We start from the raw sequence: 13,758 nt of genomic DNA on the forward strand, positions 1-13,758 counted from the left end.
TTCTTAAGTAAAAAGCTAGAGAATTTCAGTTAATACAATGTCTTGCTCATCTATTTCTTTAAGAGCAAACAGTTGCAAATGTCTCACTGGCTATTGTTGCAGGTACTGCAGGAAGCCAGAAGTTGGCACACCACAAAGAGCAACCGTCTGTCGTTGCAGGGCAGTGCTCACCCACCAGGAGCTATCATTAACACTCAGGGTATAGTTTCAGCAACCAAAACCAAGATGAGTTAACTGCTGCTGAAAGGAACAGCAGTGCTACAGCATCTCCAAAAAAGCAACCTCTGACCCTGCACTCCCACTCATAGACCTTCCCCACTACTATCCCGAGTCAGGTCAGCTTGGACCTTGAGTCATCCCATCTCCCTCCACGTCAAAAGCCACTTTCTGTAAGTGTCTGCAAAAATCAGACCTCCACATGGACAGAGGAGTGCTGAGGAAACAGCTCCTATGAAGGGACAGGTGGCTGTCGGACTGACTACTTTTCAAAATTACACCAGGCTCTTTGCTGCTAAACCAGCCTAAATTCAGGCTGTCACAGGCCAACCTTCCTTCCCTGCTGACCTTGGATGAATTGCTTATGAACGCTCTGTAACACAGCCAGCCGGTTTGGGGAACTATGATGATTTTATTTTTACAGATTATTAGAATAAATTAGTTGGCAAAAAAAGTTAGGACAAGCAGAGAATAAAATACTGAAGGTTTTTATTTTGTTGCTGTTTGTTCATATTTTAATTCAGTATTTGAATGGCAAGTACACAGAGTAATGTTTACAGATGGGATCCAAATATTTAATTGCAGGTTTTTAAAAAGATTCACTGTATATTCACTCTTTGCAATATATTCACTATTCAAACACAATTTAGAATGCCACTTGCACGAAACAACTCTTATCCTCAATGTTCTTTTAATGTCAGGTAAATGTCCAGAAAAATGAACATGCAGAAATAATAAAAATCTGATCATCCCACAGAACTACATACAGCCTTCTAAATCCGTATCTATGAGATTTTTAATATACATTTAATTCTCTCTATATTTAATTTTCCATATGCATGTTATATATTTTTATATATATAACTAATGATGACTATTAATTCAATGGCAGTAATAATTGGCTAGGTAGAAGCACATAGTGAAACAAACAGTGGACTTCATCCAGATTTTAATTCTGAAGTTTGAGCACTTTGAGCACTTGAGCTCACCAATCTCAGGAAAAAATAAATTCAACCTTAAAAGACTTTTAAAAAAAAAAAAAAAAAGATCCAGACATATCACAAAGTACTTTATAAAACACAGTCCTTGCCTGAACAATCTGCCTATTCATATACTTCTGCTGCTTTCCAGAGCAGGATTTTAAGCCTGGAGTCCACAGGCTGCTTCTAAGAGCTCTGTAAAAGATAATAAAAGATAAGGTTTCTCAAAGTAGCCAAGTAGGTGTGCACAGAGGAGACAGTTCAGCTTCTCCAGGCCCTAAAATTCCCCTTGGCACCCTTCATCTATCTCGTGCCAACTGTGGTCGATACTTTCACCTCTAAACTGAGGCAGTGGAACAAGCTGAGCAATAACTCCTTGCTGAGTTATTTCTCACCTGATCTAGCAAGCTAAGATGGATTACTCAAGTCAGAAGAGCACTAAAACTGGCATGAACAGATGCTGTGAGGTTTCACAGCAGTTTATGACAACTGATCTCTGGATTGCCACAGTGCCACACTCTCTTGCTGTGAGCTGCACATTTTCCTGTTCCTCGTAACGCACATGGTCACTGATGAAACAGCTGATCTAGATGAAAATTAATTTTTTGCCAAGCTATTTTTCAACCAGAACAGCTATTTCCATGACTCAATGAACATTCTTATGACTTCCACTGTTGGTGCAGATGGTGCAAGGAGGATGGCAAAACTGCGCAGCTACAGGCAGGAGGGACAGTTAAGACATACATTGGTATAAATTGCTACAGAGCCATGTTCCTATGAAAACAAAACACATATTTAGTAGAATTCATGGTCCAAAGGCTATTGGAACATTTCATGGAATATGAAATTCAGGTAAATTTGCAAACCACTTGCCTACTGCGGAGTTTTGAGTTATCACTAATGAATGAGCTCTTTTTTTTTTTTAAACTCTGCAGAGACATAGTATCAAAACTGCTTCCAGCTACAAGCAAATCTTAATCATATTAAATGGACATTATTCATTTAGAAAGTGAAACTGCATAGGGAATTATGCACCAAAAATAAGTAGTATCTGTGCAAGCTCTTTTATTACTATCCAAACACTCTCCAGATTGGTAAGCTGGCAGTGGTAAAAATGCTGACAGGAATCTTACACAGTATAATTACCCCTTAATCTAGAAGTTGAGTTTTTCTCTGAAACTGGAGGTATCTGCAACATGGTTATGTAACATGAAAAGTTATGTGAACAACATCTGTAGTGGAGGGAGATAACACACACATAGAAAAAAATGTTTATCACTGTTTATTGATTTTCTTACTAATTTTAAACAACCTATAGCCGATGTGTACAATACATTCTTCCAAAAAAGGAAATTTGCTGTTTCCTTTTTTATGCTCAAGTCCACACCCAGGAAAAATTACACTGAAATTCTTGAACACTAATTTCCCATGCAGATTTGTATTTGCATACAAGTGACAAAAACAACACAAAAAATATTCCCTGCTTTTGAACTGCACAGTAAAGGCAAAGAACAAATGCTATCTTCTAAAATGTTACACTGACAGATGTTTTGGAAATGCACATAGGTTATATTCACACCCAACTGAAAGACAGATCTTTCATCTATTCTGACACAAAACCAGCAAACTTGTATTTTGTGCAGATGGGCTATAGTGTGCCTTCCAGCGCTGGGACAATCTTTAGCTAGCACCGGAAAGTGAGCACAGTACATTCACTGCATACAACCTTGCAAAAGCACAAAAGGAACCCATGAGAAGGCAATTTCTGACGTTATCCTATGCCCACTAAAACCAATTTCCTAATGCACAGGAAAATAAAATATCAGTGTAACATGAAAAAACCACCCAGCCAGAACACACTGGCAGCACATCAACCTTGCTTACCCTAGCCAACCTTGTGGATGGTGCTAGCAAAGATTTCCTCGTTTCTCCTTTTCATTATCAGAAGAGGGAGCATTTCACTTGCTAACTGGACAGCACAAAGTCTTCAGCCACTCCACTATCAAAGATGTGGTATAAGAAGTCATCCTGATGCAAAATTTAATCCAAATTTAATGATAATCAACTACTAAAACATATCACCTTTTAATGCCTGGGAGAGCGCTTTTTTTTTAACATCAAAAAGATTACGTTCTTTTGTATTTATCTCCACTTCAAAAACAGGCTTTCCTTTTAGCTGTACTCATCTTCACACAAACCCCCTCTCACCCAAGACCTGGAAAACCAGACAGTTGAGGGTCTAGGCAGAACTTGGATGTTGCCCAATCTGGTACTTAAGCAACTGAATTTGCAGAGGATGCTGGTCAAGCTACTAGAATGCCAGGTCCTTCAGACGACCTCCTATGGTCCCCAATAGGCTCCTGACACTGGTTATCCCACTACTCATTGGGAGAGCATCCTGTGATCTTGTGCTTTAGAGCAGATCACTCCCAGCAGGTCCTACCAGCCTGCAAAGACCCAGAGCAGGTGAGGGCAGATCACAGGGCTTCGTAAAGCAGCTGCACAAGAGACAGACACGGCTCTCGGTGCCAACGCCCAAGGGTAGCACCACATCAGGGCACAGTAAACTACAATTCCACCAAAGAAAATTAAGAAACCCTAGAATGACAGCTTACCCTCCTTTTTCCTTTGCAGAATGGCCTCCTCATCCTTATTTGAATACTTACTTCAATGTCAAGATTATGCCAAACTAAATGTCCCAGTCTCAGGTGTGTTTTTCAAACAGGGATGAAGTACACATTAATATCCAAGATACCACCTCTGAATCACATTAGCACCACTTCCTAAGTGAAATACTGACTCCTTCTAAATTAATCTAATACAATCATTTTTCTTCTCTTTTAGATAACCACAAATCAGTCATCTTTGAATGAGGGTTAAGTTCAGTGTTTCAGTTCAACTCAATATATAATTACTGTTTTTCATTCTGCCGCAAAGGATGAGAAAAGAAGAAAGCTTTCTCTTTTTCCATTCAGCTTCCACATCTAAAGTGCTTTTACTTGCACATCTATAAAGGTAAAAAATTTGTTAATAGCTACAGTAGAAAATTAACTGCATGTAAGTACTTCTAAGTAGTAAACAGAAATCATAGTTTAAACCAACAAGAATTCATATAAACAAAAGCCCTCCTTCCTGCTTATGCCCTAGGATGTACCAATAACAGAACTTAAAAAACTGAGTCAAAACTAGGACTAAGATAAGCATAAGTAAGTGATTTCATACAAAACACAAATCAGAAATAAGTGAACTACAAATATGAAGCCAATCATTTGAGGGAGAAAAGACTGATATTAGATATTGTATATGTTACAGTTTACGAGCATTTTAAGAAGAATGTGTGCTTAAACATGGTCTTACAGATTAGAATTTTAGAGAAACCAGCTATAAACAGAAAACTAATGATTTATTGGCAGAACATGAGAACTGCATTAATTTATCAGATACACAAAATGTTTTTCTGTGGTAAAAAGAAAGGAATTAAAAGAATAGTGAGAAAACATCAGTATCTTCTTAGCTCTTACTAGCAATAACAAACTTAAGATTCCAGCCTCAACTTTGTTACTCAAAACCTTCCCCTCCAATAAAAACCACAAGAATACTCATGGTGTTTTGCTGCTGCTGTTGGAAAAGGAAAAAAAGCACATGAAACTGCTTTTAAGACAGAAAGCATGTTTCATAACCCATTTTGCAGCAGACTGTAAAGAGAAATGAGAAAGATACAGCAAAAAAAAATTCACTAATACATTAAAGAGAGCCTTTGTTCAGTGACATCCCAAAGAGGATTACAGGTCAGGTAGGAATTTTATCACCTTTCCCAAAAGAAAACATTAATATTTTAGTCTAATCAGGCTAATATCCCTACCATGTGCTTGGTTATGTGCAAATTTTGTAGTACATTAGTGACTTTACCATCTCTCTGAACATCTTCAATCTGTTAATGGCAGAATACAATGGTCTAGGAACCCCACTAACCACTCTGATTTGTCTAAGAATAGAAAAGTAAGGGAAGGTGGTGGTTATTACAAAAATACAGGATGTTTAATAACAACATTCTGCTAAAGAGAGCACCCTTAGTACTGAAAAAGACAACCAACTCCTTAGTGATGTATAATGAGGTGCCCCGTGTCTCATTTTTCATTCACAGAAGTCAGAGCTTTCTGTGTGGCATTCCCAACAGAAGCTATTCAGCAAGTCTACATACATCTTAAATTGGGCCAGAAACTCACACAGCTAAAGCACGTGACAATTTCTTACAATGAAGACGTATATACTTTTCACTGGTACTTTCACTAATCCAAGTGGTGGGAGAGAAAAAAGTTTAGAGAACAGTCATAAATTTATTCTGATTTACAGTTTTAGATGTTTAGGTTACTGGACCACACCTAGGCAGGACAAATTAGGAAAGAGAAACAAACAAACAAAAGAACTAAAATTTTTCTTCCCATTTGTGGGTAAACACAAAAATGGCTTTGTAGCTACCCCAGAAACTCTATAACCACAACAACCGACAAATACTGGTCAATATTGTGGTCTAACTGTGGTTACCCCATGACAAGTAACATCATCTTTCTCAGAATGTTGGCAACAGAATACACCACAGAGCAGAGCAACACGGAGCAAGGAGGAACTATACAGAAAAGAGGAGATGGTATCATAAATGACAATATTCTGCAGCTAACCAAAAAATTTCAATTTTCTGACACAATAGCATTAAATCAGATGCAGATATTGCCAATATCTGTCCAGGAGAGAGAGCTGCAGAATTTGTTCATGAATCTCTGACACTCTCTCTTGAAAAGCTAAGAAACATCCTCCTCAGAAACAACAGCTAACTCTCCCCAACACAAAGAACTTGTTTTCTTGTATAACTTTGAGATGCACGTGTTTGTCTAAAAAACATCCACGCACACATATAGCACAGCAGTAGCCTGAAAAATCTTGAGTCCTCTAAGCAGCAATGTTAAAACTGCCAGGGAAAATGCTACTACTGGTACGTGACTTCAAAGCAAGGCGAGTGGAGTGAGTGGGAACAATTTGTAGAATCAGCAATACAAAAACAGACGGGAGATGAGAGGTAGGAAAACACAGACTTAACTCTGAGTTTTCTACTGCTGGGAGACAGGCAATTTTCTACAGGGCACAGAATATAGCAGATGACTTAAAAATCTAGTCACAGGGGAATAGTACACATACTGGCAAGTACTTTTTAATGACACTTCCAAAATAAATCTAACTACATATTGCCTTAATTACATTTTTAAGATTTATTTAATTTATGTAATTGCTTTATGAGCTTTACCAATAGATCCCGAGAAGCTTAAAAGGAAAAGGAAAAAAAGAAAAAAAGGCGCTTCCAACAAGGATTGCTTCTCAGAGGGCTGACTGAAGCTCCTAAGAATTAAAAGGATGCCAAGGGGATCGGCCATTCTAAAAAAAATGATGGAAAAAATAAATCACTTGAAGTTCTAGAAGAGCAAGTAAAGCAGAATAGGCTCTGCTACTGTGCAGTCTGGATTCTGATTTTTCTGGATCTGTTTAATCTGTATCTCTTCAAAAGTGCCACATAAGGTGTCATGAGCAATCTTAAAGCTAGTGATTAATACCGATTAGGAAAATCCTTGCCTGCTTTAAATTCATTTTTGCTATGTCTCACTGATTATACTAGCCTCTCTTAAATGGAAGGGGTACAAAATGCATTTGGAAAGGAGTGAGGAGGAAGAGGATGGTCAGGTATACCAACGGCCAGCAAAGCTCCATCCAGACTCCCCCCCTCAAAACCCACTCCCCTGTACCATGCAATGGGTGCAACTATCAGAGAACAGAAGGTAGCACAGCTCAGCACCCACTCCCTGCATGAGCAGAGGCTGCACCAGGGTCACGGGCAGGTCCACACTGAAGAAGCCCAGGCACCTGGATCGCGTGCGGGAGAGCAGCAGCAGGAACTCGGCATGTCTGCCCACTAGAAAGAAAGAGAGCAGGGATGGAATCTGTTCCAGAACTACAGCCTTTGCTGATGGCTTGCAAAAAGGGTCTCATCAGGAGGAGGCACTTAACAGCCTGCTTAGCTGCAGTCCTGCTGCAGTAGCTTGTCTCTGAAGGCCACGTTACCAAGAGCCACAGCCAGCCAGGAAGCCTGTAGCAGGCTGATGAGAGGCTGGGAGAACCACAAGCTAAGTGTGCATCACATCACACAACTAAATCAAGACTGGGTGGAAAGGTAGGCATGACAACTATTTACAAACTAAAGAGCACTCATACCAGTGGCAGCGAGGGAATTATATTCAGGGCAAGGGAGACCATAGCACGTGTCCACCCCATGTGTGCATGGCTCTCCCCAAGTTTGCCTTTATGCTACCCAAGTTATCTACTTCCTGAGCTGCTGCAACAGCAAACAAGCTTTTTTCAAATCCCTAAGAGAGGTATAGAGAGGATGGTTAAGAGCAGAGGAATGAAATAATGAATCAGGAAGAAAGAACAGCAGGAAAAGTTTCCGGACAGTTTGTTTTCAGCTTTGGGAATCACTTCCCAAAGGAAGTGGTAGAAGACTAACCACTTGAGTCACTTAAAACTCAAGACAAAACACTAGAATTCTGCACTTAAATCAGAAATTCATGCATATTCTAAAGAAATGAGCATTCCTCCTATTCACTTCTTAACAAGGGTGGGCATCACTGGGAACATGGCATGGCACAGATCAGATGACCGAACGTACAGAGCTCCCTGGCTGCACATATGAAGAACACCAGAGTTTTAACTGCTGACAATTAATTTTTAAATAAATCTGGTTCATTTATCATATGGGTGGCAAACAGATACAGCACTTACCAGCTCCAACTTTGATTAAGGTAAGATTTAATTCTGCATGCCTGTCAGCTTTGCACCTTTCAGATGAAACATCTTTGAAAAGGACAAAAGTTGAAGGTGTTCACATCCTAAACTTGTCTCATCTTGCCAACCTATTGCCAATGGCTCGCTGTTTTTGCAACCCTTATAAATATAGCCCTAGGCAGGCTTGCAAAATGCTACTTAATCATTTGCCAGAGGCAAGTTATACTTTTTGTGACAGGAGAATGAATCATCAGTTTCATCACTGGCATGGATGTGGACAATGAATGTCTTCACTACTTTTAAAGTCTTGTTTAATTTAGTCTAATTTACATCTTTCTAGTAGCACAATACTTCCTAATTCTTCCTCATGCTGCCAGCATCACCTACCAAACAATTAATGTGCCAGGAGTAGACATTATCTAAATCTGTTTTCACATATGTAAAGTTCTGCTCCATTTCAACACTTCAGCACACAAGCAGCACTAGCCGTGAGTGGTTCTACGAATCTGAATGGAGACAATCCTTACTCCTGAAGGTTTGTGTATCTTGGCATGAACAAGACTGCAGCACCAATGGCAAGTCTACCAGAAAAATCAACATTTTCACCCAACAGGTATGTGCACATGTGTTGGCATGAATGGACTCTTGTATTATGTCCAGGACAAATGCAGAAGGAACCATAAGTAGTTCAACTTTTTTTCATAAATAGTCACAAAGACTACCTGATGAATCTAACAGACAGTCAGACATTTATTCCATAAGATAAAGACATCTGACATGAGCTAAACAGTGAGTCAGAAAAAATTTCCTATCACTTCATGTTTCCGTCCAACCATCGGTTTAGGAAGCCAATAACTGGAGACAAAACACTGCACTCCTACTGCAGTAATTTCAGAAATCTCCACGTGAAACATGGCATACAGAGGTCTCACGTTCCCACTTCCAGCCCGACACAAACTTACATCAAGCTATAGAGGTTCAGAGCCATCCTCGAGAAGAAAACACACACGCTTGACCGCACTGAGCGGTCAAAACGCTGCACTGCGATCATCCAGTCATTCAAACCGGACATACCCCGCTCTCAGCGGTCACTTTCCACTGACATGTGCAGGTCAAACCCCTGGGTGTTCAAGTTCCTTCACTGCCTCACTCCTTACGTTCCCATTCCTGTAACTCCAGTGCCCGCTTCCCGCGGAAGGCACCGTCCCCCTCGGCTCTGCCGCCGCCGGACCGGGCGCGGAGGGAGGGGACAGAGCCCTCCCTCACCCGCATTCCCGGGGAAGCCGCACCAAACTTTCCCAGCCGAGCGCTGCCCGTTCCTCGGGCACCGGCACCGGCTCGGTCCCTTTCGGAGAGGAGGGGTCGGGGCGCTGCCCGGGCAGGGCCGCCCCGAGCGGACAAAGGCCCGGCCGCCCCCCCTGCCCGGGAGGCCCGAGCCCGCCGTCCCGCCGCCACAGGAAGCCGCGGGCCGGGCCCGGCACCTTCCCGCCCACCGCGCCGGGCGGGCACGGCAGGAGGAGCGGCGCCCCCTCCTCCGCCCGGGACGGGCGCCTGGGGACCAGCGGCACGGGACGGCTCCCGGCGCGGCTGGTGGGAAGCGGCGCTCGCCTCCCCTCGCCCCCCGCCGGAACCCGCCCGGGCGGACACGGGCACCGCTCACCCCGCTCCCGGCCGGCTCCGACCCCCGCCCGTCCTCCCGCTACCTCGGCCATGGCTCCGGGCAGCGGGCGCGCTCCGGCCCGCCGGCTCGCTGCGGCTCCCTCTGCCCCGGCGTCCTGGGCTGGGCTGGGCTGGGCGCGGCGGGACGCCCGGGCTCGCTGCTCGCTGTCTGCCCGCCGCCGCCTCGCTCCGAGCTGCTGCGGGAGCCCGGCCCGCGGGGGGGGAAGGGGAGGGCCGCGCTCCGCCGCTCTGCCCGCCCCGGAAACACATTCCTCCCCGCTGCCGTCAGGCCGGGCCGGGGCGGTGTCTCTGGGCAGGGAAGGCGGGCAGGGAAGGCGGGCAGGGAAGGCAGAGCTCTCCCCGAGGCGGGACTCCCGCTTGTTCCCCGCTTCCCCCGGTGCCGCCCGCCAGCGCCTTGTTTGGGGGTTACCGGCGGCCCGGCCCCCGCCCCGCGGCCCCCGGGACGGGACGGGGCTGTCCCGCGGCGGGCAGTGTTTGCTTCGCCCGCCCCGCTCCCCACCGGTGTCGAAGGAATGTTCGACATTTTCAGGGCTGCGTCTTCTGCTCCCTGCCTGGTTCCACGGACCGGGACACGCGTGGGGACAGCGGTGGCACTGAGGGAGGAGGGTGGGGGGAATCGCCAGCCCCTCTTGCTGGCAACTGTTTCCAAAAGCGATGGAGGTCACTAAGTGATTGATGGATGTGGGGTCAATAGGCGATGGATGAAGCTTGTGATGCTAACACGCGGTCCAAGCTAAAAAGTAGCTCTCCCAAAGTCCCTCGGAGCACGCTTTTGACATTTTAAAGTGCTTCTTAAAGTAGGTTCGTGGAGAATATATTGACTAAAAAAAAAATTAAAACGTGCCATTCGACACTTTTTTGGAGGTGAGGTGTTGGGAAACAGAAGCTATGCGCTCACAGCACTGTGCTATTATGTGTGGCCACTGAAGCTGGTGTCAGTTCTTGTTTTAGTATGGTTAACTAAACAAGCAGAGCTGCAACTTGTTAATAATTTTAATCACTTTTCCCCTGCTTTCTTTCTAGCTACATTTTGAAATTAAAAAAATGAATTATGTTTCTGCCTTACCCAAGCATGGCTTGTGATTCAACCCCATGTGCAGTGCAGTTGTTTAGGGTGCAGTCTGGTAACATAGCTGTGATAGCAGAAGCTTTTAAGGTGGTACAGCTATAATTGAAGAACTGTTTTAGTGGTATTGGAAAAGGAGACTGAAGTGATAGACTACTGTTCCAAGCAGCTTCATCAAAAGTAAACTCTGGACAAATGAAATGGTAAATAAATAACTTTGACAATCAGAGATAAGGAAACCAGAGACCATATGTTTCAGCTGGTAAATCAGTATATAATATTAATACTGCCAGGGAAAAAGAAAGCTGCCATAAAGCCAACACTTTTAAAATGCTAGGAATTAATGCCATGCAAAATAAAAGCAAATGCTGGAGGGGTGTAATGATCTGCCAAAAATATAAGAAATGTAATTATTGGAAGAGAAAAATGAGGTGTTCTTCTCTGCTTCTTTATTGCAGTGGGAAAAAAACACATTTGCTGGTAATAATGCCAAGGTTGCAGGTTTGATCACTGTACAGGCCATTCAATTAAGAATTGGACTCAATGATTCTTGTGGGTCTTTCAACTCAGAATATTCTGTGAATTTGCCAGAATATGCAAATGGTAAGCTGCAGCAGTCCACTATAGTGTACTGCAAAGGAGCAATGGCAAAAATGTGCCTGAGGTTGCTGGGGCTATGAGGAGTAAATGAAACTGCTCAACACCCTGGAGCTTCAAGTACTACCCAATGCTCTGCTCAGACATTTGTGTGTCAAGTAAACAGTGGCTGGCTGTGCTATGCAATAGGAAATTGGCAGGAAAAAAATCTCCCAAATGGCTAAAAAAAAAATCACTGAATTGTTTGGCTGCTTTCTGGACTCCTTTGGAGAGCACAGATGGGTATGGAAACCATTTGTTATTTTCCAACACTTCTGAAGTACTACAGATGTCAGAAAAAAAGTGCTGGAGGTATCTGAGCCAGCAGACACAATTGCAAATGATGTCAAAATGTTTAACGTAGCATCTCCACACTGCAGTGTACATGACACTGAGAGAGCGAGTGAACAGTTTTGCATGGAAGGGCTCAAGAAAAGACAGGTTTTCAGGGATTGAGCAGATAGCTAGGAAGTTTTTGGGTCACTGTTAGCTTGTTTTGCAGATATAGATGTTATTTTAACTTTTAAAGGAAGATACATTGCAGCTGGAGCCATGGTGATATCAAACAGAATGAGGAGTAGCATGGTTTGCAAATTAGCCCCCAAATGCAAATGCCTCCCATCACGGCACCCCTAGGCAACTGCATAATCTCACCAGCCACTAGCACAAGCTTTTTCCACCTTTACTTCTTCATACTGTACTCGATATCTCACCCACCTCTGCCCTGGGCAGTGTTAATTTTTATCTTCACTGCTTCACTTTCCCAACAAACTTTGTTCAACTTAGAGCAGAGTACTTTCTCTTTCAACTCCTCCTCTTTTCCTTCCCCGCCTCTTCAAAATGCTCCTACCCTACCTGTTTTTTCTTTCCAAACTAAAGAAAACCAAATTATAAACCTGAGGTGAAAAATCACAGTCTAAACAAAAAAGACAGATAAAAGGTGGGAGAGAAAACAGAAAGTCAGAGTAATTTTCCCAAGGACAGCAATGGAGCCAGGAAAAGAAGGCCGGTCTCCTGGGACCAGACCAGGCTGCAGCCACCTGGGTTGTGCTGGCTGCAGGAGCACCGAGCTTTTCTGGCCTGACCTTGGAGCAGAGCAGCAGCAGCTGCAGCCACTGTTTTATTCCAGCAGTAGCTGTGCAGTTGCCAATGGGCAAGTGAGCACTGAGGCCTCCCTGGCCTGCACTGGGCTCTGCCTTCCAGACTAGAGGATGAAGGAAATGTTAGGCATGGACACAAGATTCATCCATAAGGCATTATTAGAAGACAGGGTCACTTAGTACAGGAAGTGATGGTGCAAAATGGTTGTGGTAATTGCTTTTGCCTCTACTTATCTCCTTTTCTCATGAGCAATGAGGACCACTTCTCTGAAGGCAGGCAGTGAGCAAACCCAGCAGCTTGTCAGCCATGTACAATGTGCCCAAGATATAGAGTGGTATGTTTACACTGGATCCAGGATCTCCTGCGCCACACAAGGGCTGGAGTGAAGTGAGTCACAGAAATGTTCATCTGGGAGGTTGCAGTAGATTGTATCCTGTGGGCAAAGGTTTGCTCTGCACGATTGTCTACCTGCTAGAGTTACCTTCTGTTCACAGGAGCAACGTTCAGCACTTAGCTGCAATAAACCTCATATATTAACACCTGGTTTATAATCAACACTTAGATCTCTCCTTAGTTCAATCCACAGTCCTGCATCTGACATGAGCCTAAAAAGGTCAGAGTCCACCAAGCCCTTACTTCAGCTCACTAGTGTTTAAAAAGCAACTTGTTCTCTTTTAGCTGTCAGGACAGAAGAAAGGAGAGTTCAGCCAGAGCACATTCTGGTGGGACTGCATGGGCACAGAGCAGGCTGTTAGGGTAGAGAGGCTGAAGGGCAGCTTTTGTTAGAGCTGCACTCTGCCTTGTGGTACTTCTGTCTTCCTCTGATTCTTTTTCTGCACTTCACCTAAAAAGCTGCTCTCTCCTCTATTTGTGCATGTGATTGAATAGGCTGAGCTGGTGCTGTTACAGTTCCTGCTGACATTAGCATGCACATTCTTTCTTGTTTGTCACATGGATTTATATCTTCCAAAGGAGTTTGGTGCTACTCCTATGCCATTGTGAAGATCATTTGTTTTATACAGATAGTCTATTAGATATTTTGACTCTCAGTAAGCAAGGCAGGAATCTTGTTTCATCCTTAGGCATGGAGCACAGGTTCCCTCTGTGTTCCAAAGTAAGGAAGTGAGCAGGAGTTAAGTGAAGAGAATAAAGTCTTTGAGATTTATGTTCAAACGCTTATGATAATGGTAATGCAAGGCGGAGAACTTCAGCTCCAGCTCATTATGTTGCTTGAAATGATGCATGTTTTCT

At 43.6% G+C, this 13,758-nt stretch overlaps 1 protein-coding gene across 2 annotated transcripts in view; it reads right to left on the reverse strand.

The window, feature by feature from the left end:
• ITGB1 (integrin subunit beta 1) overlaps positions 1-9,908 on the reverse strand; it is a 44,321-nt gene extending 34,413 nt beyond the window's left edge. Inside the window, exon 1 of one of the 2 annotated variants that reach the window (XM_051802370.1) lies at positions 9,728-9,908. In XM_051802370.1, the coding sequence (XP_051658330.1) occupies positions 9,728-9,736 (9 nt within the window). In that variant the 5' untranslated portion in view covers positions 9,737-9,908. The remainder of the gene's footprint in view (positions 1-9,727) is intronic. The other variant, XM_051802371.1, reaches the window with a different exon arrangement.
• Positions 9,909-13,758: the final 3,850 nt, after the last annotated feature.

The sequence above is a fragment of the Manacus candei genome, unplaced genomic scaffold (genome assembly GCF_025592945.1).
Source record: "Manacus candei isolate 608988 ecotype Guabito, Panama unplaced genomic scaffold, ASM2559294v1 h1tg000056l, whole genome shotgun sequence".
Lineage (NCBI taxonomy): Eukaryota > Metazoa > Chordata > Aves > Passeriformes > Pipridae > Manacus > Manacus candei.